This window comes from Sciurus carolinensis, chromosome 10, assembly GCF_902686445.1.
Source record: "Sciurus carolinensis chromosome 10, mSciCar1.2, whole genome shotgun sequence".
NCBI lineage: Eukaryota > Metazoa > Chordata > Mammalia > Rodentia > Sciuridae > Sciurus > Sciurus carolinensis.
In genome coordinates, this window is record NC_062222.1 from 101,395,303 (window position 1) to 101,416,245 (window position 20,943).

A 20,943-nucleotide genomic window follows, 5' to 3' on the forward strand; every position below is an offset into this window, starting at 1 on the left:
TAGTACTTGTGGTAGGATAGGCCTATTTTGAGAAGTTAGTAACTGATCACAATTTCCTTACTAAGGGTGAAAGACCAAGTTTCAAGAGAACCATTAGCATAATTTCTTCCATTTTATTGAAAAGATTTTTTTAGTTGTTTTAAAACAGCCTAAAACTCACCTTTTAGGATAAAACATCATAGAAAAATTGAAGGCACAATGTAATCCTAAAATAACATAGATTTTACAAAAAAAAATTTGTTGTCAATACAAAAATAACCTTTGGAAAATAATTAAAGAAAGTAACAAAATGAACATAAGTCACTCCAAAGCTGACTTTACTTTTACTTCTCCAGAAAGTCTATTTGGTCATATGTCATCAGGGTCTCTGTTAAAAGAATCTGTGGAAATGATCATTTTCGTTTTTATGTGAAAAGAAAAAAAATTGTGTTTCTTTTACCAGAGGTCTCAAGTATTCTCCTTCTTCCTACAGTCTTCCCTTTTTAATGGTAATGAAGTCCTTATGACATTCGAAAAAAAATTGCAATTCATAAACTCTTCTTGGGGGGGTGTCTTGTGCATTTTAGCTTAGGTAGGAAAGGAGTCCAAAGCAGGCCTCTTTTTTTCTGTAATACTTTGCCCATTTGCTATCTAGTTTTAAAAGAAGACAGTTTCAGAAGGGAGGTCAGAGCACCAGAGTTCTCTCCTCTCAGTTTTAATAATTTGAGATTATGATTCATCAGAGTCTGGTGATTGGTACTCTGCTTATCAGAACACAGTTAATTTTATGACTTACTGTGAATCTAAGAGTAGTAACCAAAGAAATGAAGAGTCACCTGGCAGAGCCAAATCTATTGTGACCAGAAGAAAAAAGATTATTCTGAGACAAACATGACCCCTTGACTTCTTTTAGGCTTAAGGGATATTTCAAAGTTCACAGAAGTGAAAAGTCTTTGGGAGGAATATCAGATCTTGACTTTTAAATTTGATGGAATGTGGACTTACATCTAAGGTATTGGAACTTTAATATTAACTCCCCTAGAAGTCCTTTTGAGAATAAGTCTTCTTTCTTTTCTTTGAGTGTCTAATATTGGTTACAATTCAGGTTTTATGGTGACTTTGATTTTCAGTCCTGCTAAACAGGGTAACATCATCATCATATCCTGGGGTTGAACTTTCTATGTTCTCTAGTAAAACATAACTGTTCTCGTTGCCATTTGGAGAAAGGACTTCTTTCTTAGCAGAGGATGTCAGTTCACTCCACGTAATGTCAGTATTTTTAAAAGCATGTAGAAGGAAGATACCATTGATAATAGTGAAGAACCCACTCAGGGTCCCAATGATATCTCCAGCGTTCATGCCATACCACTCCTGGAATAAGATGGCGGAGCAAGTCACTACCATGGAAGTGAAGAACACATAATAGATGGGGGTCACCAGAGATGTATTAAAAGTGTCCAGGGCTTTGTTGAGATAGTTAATCTGTGTAGTCACTGAAAGTACAAGTACAGCCAGCAAAACAAAGACCAGCGGATTCTTGTAAACTGGCTTCCATTCTAATAGTTCCTTAATGGCAATTCCCAGGCCCTTGACAGAAGAAACCGAAAATGCTCCAATCAAAGAACAGACTGAAATGTAGACCAATATATTAGTCTGTCCCTTCTTGGGGGCCACAATCAAAATGAGCACCAAGGAGATCACAGTTATGATCACAGCAAAGGAAATAAATCCTGTCAGGAAGAGAAAAGAATTAGATTTCAGAAAATGTTAACAGAATCATGTCTTTCTTGTTAGTCCTGAATTTGAGAGCATAGATATTTTAGAAATAGAAGTGAGATTAATTAAAAGTAACAACAAACTGCATTATTCACATTATTTTATAAAGGATGTTTACAAACATCGTTTGAATCTCGCCAATAATACTGTGAGGTAGGGCAAGTCTTGACCTTTTTATTTTCATTTAGGGAGGAAATGACAAAACTTTGAGTTTAATTATACATCTTTTGCCCCCACTGTTCCCCTCTCTCCTTTTCATTGTGTAGAGGGGAAGCATGAACACAAAAATAAATTGTCTCCTTTTCAGAAGACTTGTAAGAAAGTAAAACTTTTTGTGTCTCACAACCCACAAGAAGACTTGTAGGAAGACTATTATAATATTGTTATAAATATCATTTGATGAGGAAGGTAGAAGGAGCAGACTCTGGGTATTTCTTTAAACTGAACCACAGACCTGGGTCTCTCAATTTCATTTCCATTTCATGCAAAGAAGTGACTTCCTCTTCTTGTGGGGCATGGATAACCATCACAGTTGACCCCAATATACTTAATATGCAGCCCATTTTCCCATGAATGTTCAAATGCTCATTTAAAAAATAAGAAGACAAGATTGCACTGTTGGGAGAGAAAAAAGTAAAATCACTATGGTTGAATTCTCTTTTGATTCCATAGCAGCTCAGAAGTCCAGTAGGTACCTGCCACTCTGTATCCCAGTAAACTGTCTTGACATGTACTAAATGACACTGAAAAATCTGGTTTAGTTTTAAACTCAGAAGTGATGGTCAATCAAGTCTGCTTTGTTGCTTTTAAATCTGAAGAGTTATCACAGACTTTTATAGTCCTGTCAATTCCCTGACCTTCTAAGAGTTCCTGATTGATTCATTTTCAATTGTAACATCTTCTCCTGTAAAAACAAGCAAAATCAAAGGTCTTTTACAGCTTATTGACATGATACAGATTGAATATCCCTATCTGAAATGATTATGATTAGCAATGCTTCCGATTTTACAAATTTTCAGGATTTTGGAATATGTGCATATACAAAATGAGATGTCTTGGGGGAGGGGACCTAAGCCTAAATATGAAATTCATTCTTGTTTCATATATATGTTGTATGTGTAGGCTGAAGGGAATTTCATACAATATTTTGGGTGTACCTGCATTTTTACTCAACCCATCTCATGAGGTCACATGTGGAAATTTCCACTTGTGGCATCATGTCCATGCTTGAAAAGTTTCCGGTTCTGGAGCATTTTGGATTCTGGATTTTTGGACTAAGGTTGCTCAACCAGTCCTTAGATTGTGTGTGCCTATCAAAATTTCAAAGAAGGATGTATATACTAAGAAGAATTGCTCTGCTTAGGGCTGATAGCTAGTAAGCACCAGGACAATCATGGAGATTGTAAAAATATTGAAATGCTTCCTTATTACCTGCTACTGCCTTGACACTTTCACCTATTCAAAGCTCCCAATACTTTGTTATTAGTGCCTTGAACTTAGGAATGATTCAAATTGGCACTACCATGATGACACCAGAGTATGCCATCGTGTTCCTTCACTGGTAGACCTACCGGGGGTTTCAGCATGCCATCCTCCTTCCTCTGATACCCTGGCACTTGCACAAATGAAATTAATGGTGCTCATCTACCCACAAAGCCTATGGGCAAATATTAGGTGCCTGCCTAGAGTCTCCCTCATGTGGCCACTTGTGGGACTGCAGTACTGGTGAAAACATTAGCTATTCATTTCATAGACATGTGTTTTTTAAGTGCTTTATGTGTATTGACTCTTTTAATTGTCATAACAATCCAATAAAGAAGGTGAAGATAAATGGTGAGGCCCAATCACAAGTTTACTAGTAAATGTTGATAATGAATGAAAACTTAGTTGAAATAGTGCAAGGACACACTGGATTCATTCATTTGGGATCATAATACAGACCAACTCAGAAACATCAGATCCACACAGTACAAAAGATAAAAATCATTCCTGTTTTCAGCACTAAAAGAATCTACCAGGTCTTCAAACAGAAGTATAGAGCAGATGACACAGCATTTTAGTGAGAGTTGAAAGTCCTCTATAGTCATTAACCACTATGACAACAGAAAGAATTAACAGGACTCTGTCAATTTGTTCAGGTCAGAGTTAAAAAAATAGAAATACACAAAACTCTGTTAGACTTCACTGAATTGTCACAAACCAAGCTCACTCTCTCATTGTTTTTTAAATGATAATATGATAATCTATTTCTTCCTATTTCTGCTTTTTTCTAGTCTTTTTAAATTATTATTTTGTGATATATATATATATATATTTATTTATTTATTTATTTATTTATTTTTTTTTATTTTAGGCAAGAATTTTTCCCCCAGTGCTGGGGATCAAATCCAAGGCCTTGCACATGCTAAAGGGCTTTACTTCCAACTACACCCACAGCCCAAGAAAAAACATTTTTTATCCCTCTTTAACATATGAGGAAACTAAGATTAAGTGACTTGTTTAAAGCTCCCCTGGGGTCCCAGAAATTATTTTGAGTTTTTTAATGCTTTCAGAGCCTAGTTTGGTTCAGCTTTTTTTTTTTTTTTTTTTTTTTTTTTTGTGGTATATTTAGCAATGTTTCTTATGGCTTAAGTGTGCCATGTTATTAAAATACCTATAGAAAGCCAAGCTCCTTATTGCTCACCTACCTTATAAGAACACTCAGAGCTCCCAGTGGGGTGACCAGGGTGGCAGGTGCAAATGCATAAGCTGCAAAATTTGCAGCCTCTCCTGCTCCCACTAGAAAGCAAGTCGAAATATTAATATATATGATGAATTTATTTATCAGCAGAGAAAAACAAATGACCCTTGTAAAACAGTGCACTTTCATCTCAAAGACACTCAAAGATCTAGCTAAAATGAATGATTTGATTTTTTTTTTATGGAGAGTGGGAAAAGATTGGTATTAGGGATTCAGATAAACTCAGATTACCTGGTGATATAAACTCAACTAATGGTGACAGATGAATACACATCCTAAATAACTTTTAGTAGAACTGATTTTAGTTATTTCAGTACTGAAAACATATTCGGTCACTCTGATGAACTCTAATAGAGGTAGCTTTGGAGTAATCTGAGAATTATTCCATTTGCTCAAGAACATCTACTTGACATTCTTGAATATCTATTTGTGGCAAATGAACAACAACGATGACAATCTGTAAAATTAGAAGGCTTTGTAGAGAGCTGGTGTTGACTTAGCAGGGAGCCAAGAAATCCCTACCCCAGGCCTACGACATCAGGCATCTTGAATTACAGATGATCTACAAGCAAGTAACAGAAGCTCAATAGCTCAGGAAGATCTAAAGCAACTGCTTTTAAGTTCTAAGTATGTGCTCAGAATGTCATCTTTTTCTTATCTGAGAAACTCCAGACTTTTCATGAGGTGGTGTGATACAAATAATTCCTAGAGTGAGGGAAATCCTGCCTAGAGTTGGACTCTTGTATTGGAGCCAAATAATTCTCACAGATCACAACTGGACACTTGCCCAGATAATGTAGTATTTCATGCTGGCAAACTACACCAAGCAAATGGTTGTTGTAGAGGGATAAAAGAACACTAGTGCAGACTAGAATGAGTGCCTATTTTTCTTTTTCTCTTTCTTTGGCTGCTTTGATAACCTCCCCTACCCCCACCAAACTAAAGGAGGACCCAACATTAAGAAAGCACTATAATCCCAGTGACTCAGGAGGCTGAGGCAGGAGGATCTTGAGTTCAAAGCCAACCTCAGTAATGGCAACACACTAAGCAACTCAGTGAGACCCTGACTTTAAATAAAATACAAAATAGGGCTAGGGGTGTGGCTCAGTGGTTGAGTGGCCCTGAGTTCAATTCCCAGTACCAAAAAAAAAGAAAGCACTATAAAACAATTCTAAATTTACAGAACAATTTAGAGGACTACTCTAGTAAAAACAAATTATGGCAGTTTTCTCAGAACATTAAACTTTTTTGGAATACTTTAAGTTGCTTATTTTTTCATCTTTATAGACAGCGTGCCAGAAAAACATCAACTCCATGAGTAAAGTACCATGTTTGTCCCATGATGCTGGAGTCTCTTAACAACAGCATCAACTTGTTTACATGGCAAATGTAAGATTGTAAATGCAGTCATAAAATATTCTCCTTGTATTTTCATTCTAAAGTACAAGCTGAGGGATGTAAGAAAGAAAGAGAAAAAAAGAGAATCATTCACATATCTGGAATCTTCTCGGTACAGTTCTTGTTAACTTTAATTCAACTAAAGTAAGGAAATGGATGTGAAAATACCTTAAAGGGCTACACAAACTTAAATCTGTTTTATTCATCATCCTTTTGGATCCCACCATTTTTTTTTTTTTTTTTTTTTTAAGGAAAATGGACCTAAGTTCCTTTCTACAAGAATCTTGCAAAAAATGAAATACTGAAATGTGTTACTTGGTTTGGGGAAATAAAGGGAATCATAAAGAGTGATTAGTGAGTGACGTGAAGTTACTGTTCATGGTGTCCTTTCTTTGGAGGTTTCAGGCTTGGGATTTAAGGAAGTTCAGAGGAGGCCAGAGCAAGGATGAAACAGGGGATGTGGAGGGGGACAAGGCTTTCTTCTGTGAGGACACTACATTAGCATTTAGAAAGTGCTTTCATAGCTGCAAAGTCTCATTTCCTCCTGAAAGCAAGTCTGGGAGGAGGGAGCTGCCAGCAACGCTCATCTTCCCATTTTTTGCAGCATCAACAGCCAAAGGATCCTTTCATTTATTCATGTTTGGTCCTTGCAAGGAAAATGTGCCCATTCCTGAGAAATATGCAGCTAGGATAGACGTGGATTCACATTTGGAGTTGGGAAAATATGGGAGGAAAGCACTTTTCTCAGTTCTCATGGAAAAGAAAATATCAGAAGTTTTCCAGAAACTATTAATATTTCAAATGCCAACTTTCCCCCTTCCATTCCAGGATGATATCAAGAGTATGGGGATAGGGGTGACTAAGAAATAATCCATATATTACGCACATGTATACACACATAGCAATGGTGGTTGTTATTACTCTTTGATATAAGGCAATACATTATATCCACACCTTTAGACCTAAATTCCATCCTTGCCAGGAAGAAAAAATTAATTTTGAAAAATTCCATGTCATCAATTTATCATTTTACAAGTAAACACGATTCTCTCCATTAAGAACTTACTTGACAGTAATCCTGCCCACCACAGCCATTCCTTGAGGTAAGAATGTCCACCTTGTCCTAGAAAAAAGATCAAAAATGAAAATTAGGTTCCAAATTAGAGAAAGAAGGGTAGAATGATTGACAACTGGGAAAGATACTCAACTATGATTGGATAGTTGAGGCATAAGGTCAAGTCAGTCAATCTAAAAATCTTTGAGTTTTTTTACTTGGTCATTTCCAAAGATCTTTTAAAGCTTTCCATTATGTCACTTCACTTTTGATTTCTACATAGTTTTTTTTTTATAGGAAATTTTATTTAATCATCAGGTTCATTGCATTTATCTCAGTCAGAGGTATGGACATTGAATGTGATAAACTCTGACTATTTTGTTTTAGACACAGTTAAAATTTAAAACATAAAATCCTAAATTGAAATTATACTGGTTACCTTTCCAGGACTTTGAAGGGAAGAGAATGATTAGCATGAAAGCTTTTGAAGTTTGGATTAGTCCATAAAAGGAAAACAACCATTAGACAGAAGTACTCTACTTATTCTTTACCTTGGCATAATGACATTGAGCTTCTGTCTAATCTACTGAAAAGGACCAAAAAAAAAAAAAAAAAGAAAAACAAAACAAAACAAAACAAAACTCTCCTTAAGATTTTCCGCTGCTGTAATCTGTGACCTGAAGGCATTGTTGCATGTTTTCTATAGAAAATGGAACTTTCTCAGTTTTTATTTGCTTAACTCCTTGAATTTGACCTAGATGACTGTTATAATTAAACTAACGAGGACACGAATGCTATAAATTACAAAACAGTTAACTATGGTTTAGAATTTTCTCCTTACAAAATTTGTACATGAAAAAATTAGAATCATTTTACGATATTGAACCTTAGTTGCATAGTTAGTATCTTCTGGGTACTTGTAAAATAATATTTACTTTTATATGTTTACTGACCATTCACAGTTCTGTTTTCTTTTTCATTTGCATTTCTGATTTTGTTTTTCTTGTCTATGAACTTTGCTTATTTTCTGTGAGGGCACTAATTTTCTTGTTGACTGCAGTCACTCTTTTATATTATGAAACCTACCTATTCTTTGTTAATAATTTCATAATTCCCCCCTACTGATAAATCATTTGCTCTGTAGTTTCAGCTAAAGTATTTTCACTGTGTGCATATGTGTGCATGTGTGTTTTTTCCTTTTGCCAGTTCAGAAAATCTTTTTCCTTATATAGAATAGGTTCTTCCTTATCTTTGTGTTTAGAAAAAGGCCGTCTTTCAGATTTTTGAAAAATTATTTCATTTTAAATTTAACCCTAACTGATCTGGAATTTATTTTGATGAATAGTATAAAGTAGATCTCTCACATTTTTCTCCTCTACTTTTCTGCACTTGACTCAAATATTCTTAATTTAATAATTCATTTTTATCACTTGTCAGAAATATCACTTTTACAAAGTATATATTAAAATGTTATCTGTAAAAAATAAATAAAATGTTACATGTAATTGGATCCACCTATACGTTTTCAATAAATCTTTATCACTATACCTGTTTTAATGCCAGCGCTAAATTGTTTTATATACCAATATAGTATGTTTTATTTTCTGAAGATACAAATATCCTCTCAATAGTACTCCTTCAGAAACTTGTTTGCATAATTTGTACTGATTTATTTTTCCATATGGACCTTAGAAAAATATGTAATGGATCTTGGAAAAATATTTAATTTAGGACTTACACTTGAAGAAAAGGAAGAGAAGATTCATGATTGAAGGATAGTTGGGCTGGGCTTACTCAGCATCTGAAATGTCACTATAAATAGTGGCCTAATTCTATTGCTTTCTATTCAGTGATTAACAAATATCAGATATCAAACATTGTGCAAAGGAAGGTTCCTCTCTTGTGAATCTACCATTAACAAACAAGTAAACCTGTTAACAAGTAAATAAACAATACACACATAACCACAAGAAAGGAGACTGTTAGTGCAATGACTGATAGAGAGTAGCAGGGGATGCAGGCAGGGAGACCTGCCCACACTGGATGGTCCAGGATGGCCTTTCCAGGGTAGTGAAATTCAAGCCAAAGTCTGGAGGGTGAGTCAGCTCAGTGGGCAGGGAGCAGAGAGTATTGGGCTAATGGGAAAGACCTGGCAGGGGGGGGAAGCTTGTCTATTCCAAGAATTGGAGAGAAGAGTGAGAGGATGGCACAGGAGGGAGCTGGAGAGGTAGCAGGAGTCATCCTATGTAGGAGGACAGAGACTGCTGGGGTGACAGCTGGCTCAATCAAGGACACACAGGCTTAGATAAATAGAGTCAATGATTATGACTGTAGCATTGTGGTATCACAATGGAACCATTTCTGCAACTAGAAACTTGGATTCATTACTTGCATGTGTTCCTTACCTGCTCTAATAACACCCTTGTTGGCCAGTTGCAAGAGGCCCTTCTTTTTCAAAATGAAGCTGGAGCCAATACAAATACTAGAACATATGGCCAACACCAAGCCCACATAAAGACTGTATTTGTTTTCTACATTTGCTGAAATGCTCCAGTTGGTTGTGTTGGAATTCAGGTTTCTGTAAAGGACGGAAGAAGCTCGAAACTGTGACACATTTGTGATCTCACACCAAGCCTGGGAGGAGTTCGGACAGATCAGAGACAGCACATAGCCTGGAAAAAGGAAAGAGAGAAATGTCAACAGTGCAAAGGAAATGTATTAATGCTTTCTGCAAGAAACACAGACCGGAGTGGACGGTATGGAAATACTTCTTTTCTACTGCAAGCAGGACAGTGCTTAACAGGGGGTCCACAGACTTCTGGACATTATTGATTTGGTTTCCATGTGTTCTGAAAAATGATTTAAAATTTGTTTAGTTGTCATCATTAAAAAATGAGAGGTTTTACATGAAAGTTTGGAATCCTTGTAAGTTGGAAGATCTGGCAATACTTGGGTCTTTGCTCCACCAGAACAGCAACCTACAGGAGCTGTGAGCAGTTATTAGACCCGACTCGGCCTCAACAATTCCTCACAGTCCCCCAAGGTCACTTCACTGCTTCACATAGCCAGCCTGTCTCTCAGAAAGCAGGGGCTGTGACCCATGAATGTAGGAGAGGGCACAGCAACCCCACTGGTCTATAAATTACCCCACCATAGGATATTCAGTTAACTCATTTGATAGAGTACGACTGCATATTTGAGAAAACACATGTAAAGTAGATTTAATTTTCCTTGCAACTTTTCCTGAAAGAAAAAAAAAAAAAGATTTTATTTTAGGTCTACTAATCCAAAAATAAAGCAGAATAATCTCCAAAATAAAGCAGAATCTAATAGAAAAATGAATAGGTTTTTTAAAAAATAAGATTCAAATAAGCATGTAAAGTCAATGAACCAGACCTATTATTTTAAGTGTCTTGCAATTTCAAGACTAAACAGTAAAATACAAAATGAAAACATTTACTGTGTGTAAGAAAGTTTCACAAACTCTGCCACTTGAATGATACTGACAAGGTGACACTGTCACTTAAAGTTCTATCTTTTCTTTTTTTTTTTTCTTTCAAAAAAGGAAAATTCGGGCTGGGGAGATAGCTCAGCTGGTTGAGTGCTTGCCTCGCAAGCACAAGGCCCTGGGTTCAAATCCCCAGCACCGCAAAAGAAAAAAAAAAAAAAAAAAAAAAAAGGAAAATTCTCTCAGGTTGAGTTACCCTATACAAAAAAGGGCAAAGGAAAATTATTAAGTATAACTTTGGGGTTCAATGAAAAACTGTTTTATGTCTCAAAAATCTGAAAAAGACATATGAACAACAACAAATAATGTCTAAGCAACAAAACTTTCATAAGTAGATCTGGTATCCCGGGCAAAGCATCATGAAGGCATTGGAATATTACCACATACAAAGTTAGTAAATAACTATCTGGAAAATCATAAAAAAATAAATTCAAGGGTTTTTTTTGTTGTTCTCGTTGTTTGTTTTCTTTCTTTTTTTTTCTTTTTCTTTCTTTCTTTCTTTTTTTTTGTACCAGGGATTGAACCCAGAGGTGTTTAACCACTGACCCAGAATCCTGGCCCTTTTTACATTTTATTTAGAGACAGGGTCTTGTTACGTTGCTTAGGGTCTTTCTAAATTGCCTTGAATTTGCAATCCTCATGCCTCAGCCTCCTCAGTAGTTGGGATTACAGGTGTATATCATAGTACCTGGCAAATTCAAGGTATTCATGACTATTGTTCCATAAGAATTTGAAAATGAATTAACTTTACTTAGGAGATACAAAATAAATTATGAGTCAAAACTTATAAATATTTGAAGGAAAATTCTATTTCTTCAGGGATATTCTATAATATTGGAGAATATTCATGTAGGTTGTTTGAATAAGAACCGCTGCAAATTTTCAGGCATACTAGCCTTTAGTAATCTTGTTCTGCCTATTGTTCATCTCATCTAAACCCTAGGAGAGGAAATGAGTGTGTATATTTTTGTCAGTAAGAACTTTGACTACATTCATTCCTGAGAAAACATTGGAACTGGCTTTCCAGTGAATTCCATGGCTGTATTTGTGTCATTTACTATGTAGTTAACATAACCATTTCAAAACTTCATCTCCAAAACCAGGGTGGGTGGATCTCATTCCAGCAAAACAATATTCCTTCTAAGTTGTTGACCTAGCAAAATGTTTCCGACATTTTAGGGGGCGTGGGGGCAGAGGGAGATAAGGGAGAGCGAATAATCTTTGCTGCGTTTTCCAAGTTCTCATTGTAAGGGGCAGACGTGAATGAATGCTTTGGGTTTTAAGACAGGACAAATAAAACCTTGTCAGATTACAGGTCCCAGGACTTGGATTGCTCCATGTTTGGGCGTATGTCAGGGAGACAGCCCAGAGCAGAAGTGACTGCTGGAGGGAGGGAGTGAATGGTGGGTTGGTGGGTGTGCAATGGCACAGGGGAGGGATGGGTGAAGCAGGGGTGTGGGCAGAGACTGTTTCAAAGAAATCAAAGCTATCTCAAATCAGGGTCGGCTTCTCAGGATCTGAGCAAAGTACTGTTGGGGCGTTTAATCCAGACTTTAATCGACATAGAAAGACAGTCTATTATATTATTTTTTTATTCCAATAGACAGTGTCAATAGCCCTATAAAGTGACTGTGCCAATTTATATTCCTTCCAGGAGGGAGCATGTGTAACTTCATTGATGTTATTATTTTTCTCAATACTGAGCAATGATTTGACTGAGCAGAGGCCCAAAGGCTGGTACCACAGGACTGTGGCAAAACTGACATTAGAACCTCTCTGTTTGATATTGAAAGTTCCAGTTAAAACGATAGACTTAGCCATGGATCTCAGGATGAAATCACGGAGTACAGAGCCTGGTGCTGGTAGAGCGTGTGTTGCATGTGTCTTGAGAAAAGCAATGCTTTGGAGGATTCTTTCAGCCTCCTCCTGAAACACCACCTTCGAGAACTAGGTAATCCCAATAGGCCTGTTGTTTTGACATCTGGAACAGGGTCCCAAGCTCAGCCAGAACCAGCTGCATATCAGGCTCTTGGAGCTGGGACACACTCCAGCCTCATCCCAGGGTGATGCTATGGTGGATTATTTCCTTTTGAAACAGCATGGGTCTCCCTAAATTGCCCATGCTGGCCTCAACCACCGATCCTCCTACCTGAGTCTTCTGAGTAGCTGAGATTACAGGTGTACATCTCCATGGATTAAGATTTTTTAAAAAAATATGCTGGGGATCTAATCCAGAGCTTTGCACATGCTAGGAAAGTGCTCTACTATTGAGCTACATCCCCTGTTAATTTCATTTCTTGTAAAGACCCTGATACTTAGATTTAAAACTGGATTTAAGAACTTTTGGATGAATTTAGATGATTATGTTTTTATTTTTCCTGTATCACCTCATGAGGTTGATATTTCAGAATGAAACTTTTTATGCTAATGAAGACTCCTTGATGTGTTCTATTTGCAAATAACCATTTTTTAATGAAAATATAGTCTTCTATGTAGTTGTATAGGAGTCTCTTTCAGTCTTTTTGCAATCTGTTCTTTTGAAAGTTGGGAGTGAGCCATTCAAATAAATGGCTAGAGGTGTGATTTTCAGACTAACAAATATAAGACTTATTACTACCTTAATTTTTATACTTATTGGATTCTTCAATATCAGTGAATAATCTCTCTCCAATTAAAAATATTAAGTAATGAATAGTTAGGAAATACGTATCAGTTATAAAGAAAAACAATTCAATGTACACCAAGTGTGTCAACCACACAATTTAAGACAGAAAATATTACCTGTCAGAGGTAACAACTATCCTGATTTTCTCTTATACATTCCTTTGCTTTTCAAATGATTTTTTCTATTTGATACATCAAAATAGTTCAGTTTTGCCTCTTTTTGTACCTCATAAAAATGTAATCATGTAGAATGTATTATCTGGTGATTTGTTTGGAGGTTTGTCACTGTTGATACATGTGGCCACAAAGTTTATTTTTTCTCCCACTGTTTTATAGACTTCTACTATATTATTAACCTACAACTAATTTTTCTATTTTATAATTGGTGGACATTTAGGTAATTTATGATGTTTCTGCTTTTAAAGAGTCTTTCTAATGCTCTCATTTTATGTTGAATCATAAAATTGATAATAAGTTTTTTTAAATTGATATCACTATATATATTTTTAAAACTTTGAAAAGCTAGCAAAATAACATTAAGAGTAACATTACAACTACAAAATTAGCATGATAATAAGTTTTTTGATCCTACAAAAATAGCATTTCATATGGCTCAAATTAACATGTGCTTTCTATTTACAGGTGTAATAGGTTATACACATGCCTTTAAAATTTGAAAACTAACTTAGATATTCTATAGGAGTATATCTTTCCCCACCTTAAGGAGTTTGACAAAATATTTCTAGAGACATCTTCATAATTTTGTGGTTTGATCATAATCTATCTTTGCTCCCAGAGTTGTTTTTAATCTCACTGACTCACACATGTTGCTGATGGACCAGTTCTAAACTTATAAGCACTGATAGCTGGAAGATATTTTAAAGAAACCGATGCAAAGATTTTAAATGAGCAAACTTCTGTAACTGCCACAACCAAAACCAAGAAAGCTAATTCCCAGGCCAGTATTCTTTCCATTTCAGAAAAATACCAACATAAAATACAAGTAAAACTGGTTTTAAAGTATTAATGTTTCTACAAAGATGTAATGCTTTAAATAGTTTCTCAAATACTATTTACATGTAGAGAATAATAGTTTAAATTGCCCAGTTTATTACATGGAATAGAGTATCTGGTTTCTAGGATGTCTGTGATTGCATAAAACTACATTTTTAATCATGCGAGATATTTACAGTTTGAGAGGAAATCATCATCTCATCATCTAGTCTTCTGTGATAATTTGATTATTCACCTAGCATTCACTCCCTTTTCCTAACCCGTGGGCAGACGCTTCTTCCCTTGGTATAGTTTGGATGTTGCTCATAGGCCCATGTGTTAAAGGTTTGGTCTCCAGGGTGGTGCTATTGGGAGGTGGTGGAACCTTTAAGAAGTGGGACCTAAATTATCAAGAATACAAATAATAATAAATGCTGGTGAGGATGTGGAGAAAGAGGGACAACTCAGACATTGTTGGTGGGACAGCAAATTAGCACAACCATTCTGGAAAGTTGTATGGAGATGCCTCAAAACCTAGAAATAGAACCGCCTTATGACACAGTTATTCCACTCCTCAATCTTTATTCAGAAGAACTAAAATCAGCATACTGTAGTTATATGGTCACATCAGTGTTTATAGCAGCGCAATTCACAATGGTTAAGTTATGGAACCATGCTAAGTGGTTCCATCATACTGAGTGGATTAGGAAAATGTGGTATTCATACACAATGGAATTTTACTCAGTTATAAAGAAGAGTAAAATTATAGCATTTGCTGATAAATGGATGAAACTGGAGAGCATCATACTAAGTGAAATAAGCCAGACTCTGAAATTCAAGGGTTGAATGTTTTCATATGTGGAAGCTAGAACAAAGTAAGGGAAAAAAAACAATGGGTCATATATTACAAAGATAAAGGGAAAATCAGTGAAGAAGAAGGAGATTGAGAGAGGACAGGAGGTGTGGGAAAGGGGAGGAAATGTGGAATGATTTGACAAAGTTATGTTATGTGCACGTGCAAATATATCACAGTAAATTCCACTTTTATGTATGTCTATAAAGAACTAATTAAAATGAATAAATAAATGAGTAAAAGGAAGAAAAACAGAGTAGAGGAAAGAACATGGGTTGGAGGAGGGGAGGGAAAGTGGGTCATCAGGGACTTCAATGGAGTAAATCAAATTCAACACAGGTATGATTTTGTCAAAATGAACCCAACTATTATGTATAACTATGTATGTATGTATAATACACTAATAAAAGCAAACACACAAAAAATGGGGGAGGAGAGAGAAAAGTAAGACCTAGTGGGAGTTGTTTGGGCCACTGAAGGCATGCCCTTATAAAAATGAGACTCAGACTACTTCCCCTTATTACCCCCACACCCCCTATTTCCTTTCTCATGATTAGGTGAGCAGTTCTGCTCCACCCCATGCTCCTGCCATGATGTGCTACCTCGCCACAGGCCCAAAGCAATGTGATCAACTGATTGTGGACTGTAACCTCCAAAACTGCAAGATGAAATAAATCATAAACCAAAGTACAATGTCTCAGGTGATAATTTACATCTCCTGACGGGTTGGAAGTGACTTTGTGGCCAATAAGAAGATAGCATAGGTGATGTGATAATAGACACCAAATGGTTTATTTGGTTAGGTTTACTCTCTTGAAACTCTATAATTCCCTGAAGCTGCTGTTCCTTCAGCCTGATTCCACCCAGAAAAAAAAATGTGGAGAAGACCTGAGCTCATTCCACGTGAAAAATCCAACCCTAGCTAGTTATACAATGTGAAGCAGAGACACCAACTGAACCAATTCTAGACCACTCAACCCTCAGCTGTCCTGCAGACACAAAAGCAAGAATGTGGTAAACTGTCTATTCCTAGTGGCATAGGAAAAATGGAATTAAATCTTTATATGCTAACTACAATTTATCCTCAAATGCCAGTCAATGTGAATCAGATTAAGTCCTTCCCTGCTTAGTCTTTCCCATCCCCTTCATGGTTTTTCATTCCAACTGGAACAAAACCTCAATTCCTAGTTAACCATATACTGTACAGCTTTGTATACTCTGAAACTTGCCCACCTCTGACATCATATTGCATTGATTTTCCTCTCACTCAGCCCTGAAACAACATTAATCAAGTTTTTATTTATTTATTCAAACTATTTATTGAGTGTCTACTCTCTGTCAGGCAGATTTTAGAAGCTGAGGATACAAGGAATTCAACAAAAACCCTGATCTTGTATGTTTTGGTGGGGGAAACAAACAAATGGACAGATAACTGTATATGTTAAGACCATTATGAGAAGTAGTAAAAGTGGCATAAATGAATATATTTTTGAAAATAGGATTAGGTGAAAAAGCAAAAACTCCATAGAAGGAATGTGCTTGAGAAGTGAAAGGAACTGTACTCAACCAGGCTGAATGGAGCGATAGAAGGGAGATGGTATGAAACGTGGTCAAAGAGTAGGAAGGAGTGAGATCAGGTGAAACCAACTGTAGAAAAGTAGGTTGAATCTTGGCATTTCTCCTTCCAAAATCCTCCCTCATCGTCTGCAAGGCCCCGCAGTATCCTGCCTTCATCTCTCTGTCTAACCTCATTCCCTTCTGGTTAAAAAAAAAAAAAAATGTTTTTCTGTTCCTTTCATAGGCTAAACTCCTTTTCACCTTAAAACTTTTTAAATAGTGATTACTTAGCCCATTACAGAGTGCTAGCTAGCATAGCTAGCTCCTTCTTAGCACTGAAATGTCATTTTCTGGGGACAGGGGTGTAGATCAGTGGTAGAGTGCTTGCCTAGCATGTATGTGTGTAAGTCACCTCCTTAGAGTCTGCATTCTCAGTCTAAAGGATCCTCTCAATTACTTTCCATTACATCAATCTATATAATACTCCCACACTTTTTACAGCTCAATTATGTTTTTTGCAACACTGTATATCATATATTTATTTCATTGATTCACTCAACAAAATAGCTGTTGAACACATAACTTGCAAGGCACTATGCTAGCTATCACCTGTTCAGCTGTAGCTGATTCTTAATAGTACTTTGTATCAGCCCTGTCCGGAGAACAAGACAGGTGAAAAGTCCTCTGTTCTGTAAAACTGACGATTTTAGTGAGAGAACAAGCAAATAATAATGAGAGCAGAATAGTTAGGAGAAATCAGAGCAAATTCAGAGCAGAATTAGGGTAAAAACAATTTAGAGCAAATTTGGAAGAGACTGAGAACTTAGAGCAAATTGGGATATCATGTCATATTAGGTAAATCTATAAATAAACTGATGACTGGTAAGATGCCCATTACTCCATTTAATCAAAATAAAATTGAGAAGCTACTATCTATTTAAAAAAAAATTAAAAACCTGTATTTCTAAACACAGTGGGGAGCTCCGTACTCTAGGAGGACTGTTGTCTATCAGGTTTCCTCCATGAGTGCTGCTGTTTTCACACTTTACTGTCTGTTAATTAGTAAAATTATTATATCATTAAAGATAAAATCTTGAAATTAAAAAAATAGTTTTAAAAACTAAAGAGACAGGAAAGGAATTTAAGGAATAATATTGCAACAAGTTAGCATTTATACCAATAAACCCCGACCACCATTCAGTCCATTGTAGGCAACACAGGAGAAATAAAAGCCCAATTAATTTTGTGCTTGATTTGATCTATAATTATGAAACCATATTCAGTTCTCTGGGCCTTGGTTTCCATATCTGTAAAATGGACATACTTGTCTAATAAAATTCATGGAATACTAATACATTTTGAACTTTTCAGATCATATTCATAAAAATGGGAAATGTCCTAATCATTACAAAAGAGATTCCACCAGTTCTCAAAGAGATGCAGTTCCTTAATTTCTTAGATGTTATGATTGACTCCTTTGTCATTTGGTCTCAGCTAGAATATCACTTTCTTTAAGGGGCTTTGAGAACTCAGTCTAAATATTCCCAACGCCCTCAATACATTATTCATGACACCACTGTGGTAATCAACTTTTTAGTTAATTTGCTTCTTGTATATTATCTGCCAGTTGGATAATAAGCTGCATGAGAGCAGAGATCAGACCATATTGCAAATGCCTTTCCTAGTACCTAGGCCAGTGCTTGGCCCATGGGACTCATCTGTTATTTGAATCAATGAATAAATGAAAAACTGAGTCTATGTTAACCCCATCAGATTCAGAATTGCTTGCTTCATATATAATCCCACCTGCATCTATGCCCATAGCTATAAACTGTAGGAATTCTTCCCATTTTACAGATGAGGAAAGGCTCTAGCTGGGAAGACTCCAATGCCAAAGCCTAATCTTTTCTCACGACTGAAAATATGGATTCTAATTTCTCTCTTCTTTCCCACCAGCTTTCTACATAATTACCACAATTAATCACAGGTATTGATCAAGCACTGAGCTTGAATATTTCTTGTTGGGACTAAATGTGTGAGCAAAGCAGGAAAAAAACATCCGGCTGTTCCAACAAGTGGGTGTAATTCCACACCCTTCTTACTTACAGAGCTTGAGTAAACAAGGGTGGGTATATTAGTAACAGTCTGACTTACTGGTTTAGGAATTATTTAGAAAAAGGGCACACTACCTGACTATCTAGGAAATAATTCTAGATATAGCTGCCTTAGTAACCACCAATCTCAATTTTTGAATAGTTTGTGGATTCTTTATGCATGTTTTTCTTTTTATGTGTGTACTATCTCTTTCTTTCCAGCACAGTTTTAACCCACCCCGACTTTCCTCCTAAAAAAAAAAAATTAATTAATTAATAATAATAATAAGCTGAAAGAGCCCAGAGAAGAGGAAACTTAGAAAGTTGCCAGCCACTTTGCAAAAGTATAGTTTTCACCTTTCCGCTTACTGTCCCCTCCACCTTCGTCTTTAAGTCACTGCCAGGTAAATTTCCCGGTGACACCGAGAAAACCATTATTTCAGTTGGTGTACACCACCCTCCCCCAACTCAAGCGTCCTCTCTTTTCTCCTGGCTACATGCGCCTTCTGTGTCGAAACTGTAGAAAGCTTTCAAGTTGTGAACACCTGGCGAAGTGCAAAGGACCGCACCCAAGGATTTAACAGGGCTCAGGTAGGGGCTATAAACCCAGACCAGCAGGCAGCGAGAACAACTTATAAAAGGGTGCCCAGGGTTCCCAGCTTCCTCTCCCATCCTGCTATCCCCGTAAGCTGCAGAGAAATAACTGCATCGCGAGTAAGAAGCCAGGGTTAGGGTTAGAGACCTTTGCATCTCGAAGGAAGAAGGGAAACGAAGGAAACCCAGACTTAGCCAACGCTCTTCCGGAGGAGCAGGGCGCACGATCCCCAGGGTGTCGGACCCTCCCAGAGCCCGCGCAGGGCGCAGTACCCGACTCCAGCGGGGTTCCTGGGCACGCCCTCTGACCAGTGGTGACGTCTACCTCGCCCTCTGGAAGCGAGTCTGAATCAGAGGAAACCTCCGTCTGAGATGGGATTTGGGAGTCTTCCCATAGCATCCTGATTTTCTCCGTCACATACTAAGCACGCTGTAGTTTACAGGGATCAGCCTGCGGGACCCAGTGGGCGTCACGACTGTCTTGATCCCCTCAGGCTTTCCCACAGAAACCGGAATATTGTAAGCGCTAATAAATATTTGTTGACCGGCACAACGGACTGACTGAACAATTAAGTGAATATTTACACTAATGACTGCGTTAAGAGTCGGTACATCTTTCACGTCTGCATAGGTACCCCGGGACCGCCCACCTGGTCCCCTGGCCATCCAGATGCCAGATCTCTCCCGCCTCGGGGTAGAAACTCACCTTCTTGGCAGGGCTCTCCGGGAGGCAGCCTCACCTGTCCCCCCATGGCCCGGGGACCGGGCTTCCTGGGCACAGGCGCTAGCTTCTTACCCACCTGGGCCTCTTGTCCCCATGGACCCGCGTTGGGGCGGAGCTGCGGGTCCCAGACTGGTGAGCGCGGACCCCACCCACGCGGCAGCCTCAGCCAATGGGGATGGCCGGGTGGGGCCTCCTCGCGAGCCACGCCCCTACGGTCCTGGCTTGGGTGCTAATTCTCTGTGTGCTGGTGGCTTTGGGGGTGGCCTTTGGTCACTTGTATGACTGAAGGGAGGACCAGCAGCCCCTCAGGGCGGTTGCTAGGGTCGCGCAGTCCACAGACAGACACTTCTCAGGGCAACAGCGTGTCTCTGAGCGTGAAGGCCGCCGAGGCAACTCTGGGAAACTTTACTGGAGTAGAGACTGTTCTGAGACCCGCTGTGGCTACTCCTGGGTCAAAAGGTCTTCAGACCCTGCTGGTTTTGGAAACCTTCAGTTGTTGACCGCTTTGTGCAAAAGCTGCTGATCACTGGGTTTCTGCGCGGATTCCCGTGCTGAAGTTTATTCTGGGAGATCCAGAACAGACTTTGCCCTTCTGTGCCAGTATCATTGTCTCCCGCTGGCCCTCCACTTTCCCAACCGCCCCCACTAGGTTTCCAATCAGGAGGCAACTTCCCCACCTCCTCCGCCCCATTTTCTGAGTCCTACAGTTATTTGAAACAAATTCTTAGTGGAAAAGCAATGACCGAACTGAAAAGATCTAGTGCCACAAAATAATAACACTAACGTTTATGGCATCCTTTTTATACACAGACGTATTATGCAGGCACTTTGTATGTTTTAACTCATTACATCTCACAGCATAATTAAATCCTAGTTTGCAGATGAGAGATATGAGGCAAAGAGTGAGTTAAAGGTTGAAAGTCTTGGTAGCATGTGTTTATGCAAGTAGAGAAGGCACAATTCCTGCTGAAACCAGGAAGAAATGGGGAGGGGGGCAGGCGGTTCCGGGG

General features: G+C 37.8%; 1 protein-coding gene across 1 annotated transcript; it reads right to left on the minus strand.

Moving 5' to 3' along the window:
- Positions 1-300: 300 nt before the first annotated feature.
- On the minus strand, positions 301-20,047 carry Nipal1 (NIPA like domain containing 1). Its single transcript, XM_047567301.1, has 6 exons — positions 19,916-20,047; positions 9,353-9,619; positions 6,960-7,016; positions 4,443-4,533; positions 2,210-2,370; positions 301-1,709 (listed from the first exon to the last, which is right to left on the minus strand). The coding sequence occupies exons 1-6, from the start codon at positions 19,959-19,961 to the stop codon at positions 1,081-1,083; spliced, it is 1,251 nt and encodes a 416-aa protein (XP_047423257.1). The 5' UTR covers positions 19,962-20,047; the 3' UTR covers positions 301-1,080.
- Positions 20,048-20,943: the final 896 nt, after the last annotated feature.

What these genes read in the sequence shown, in the direction of transcription:
- Nipal1 (XM_047567301.1), bottom strand. Translation starts at nt 19,961, where the DNA reads ATGGGGGGACAGGTGAGGCTGCCTCCCGGAGAGCCCTGCCAAGAAG. An exon ending in GTGGGCAGGATTACTGTCAA is followed by an intron (nt 4,534 to 6,959) that starts GTAAGTTCTTAA and finishes CTTGCTTTCTAG; the next exon opens with TGGGAGCAGGAGAGGCTGCA. An exon ending in AATGAAATTGAGAGACCCAG is followed by an intron (nt 1,710 to 2,209) that starts GTCTGTGGTTCA and finishes TCTTCCTGACAG; the next exon opens with GATTTATTTCCTTTGCTGTG.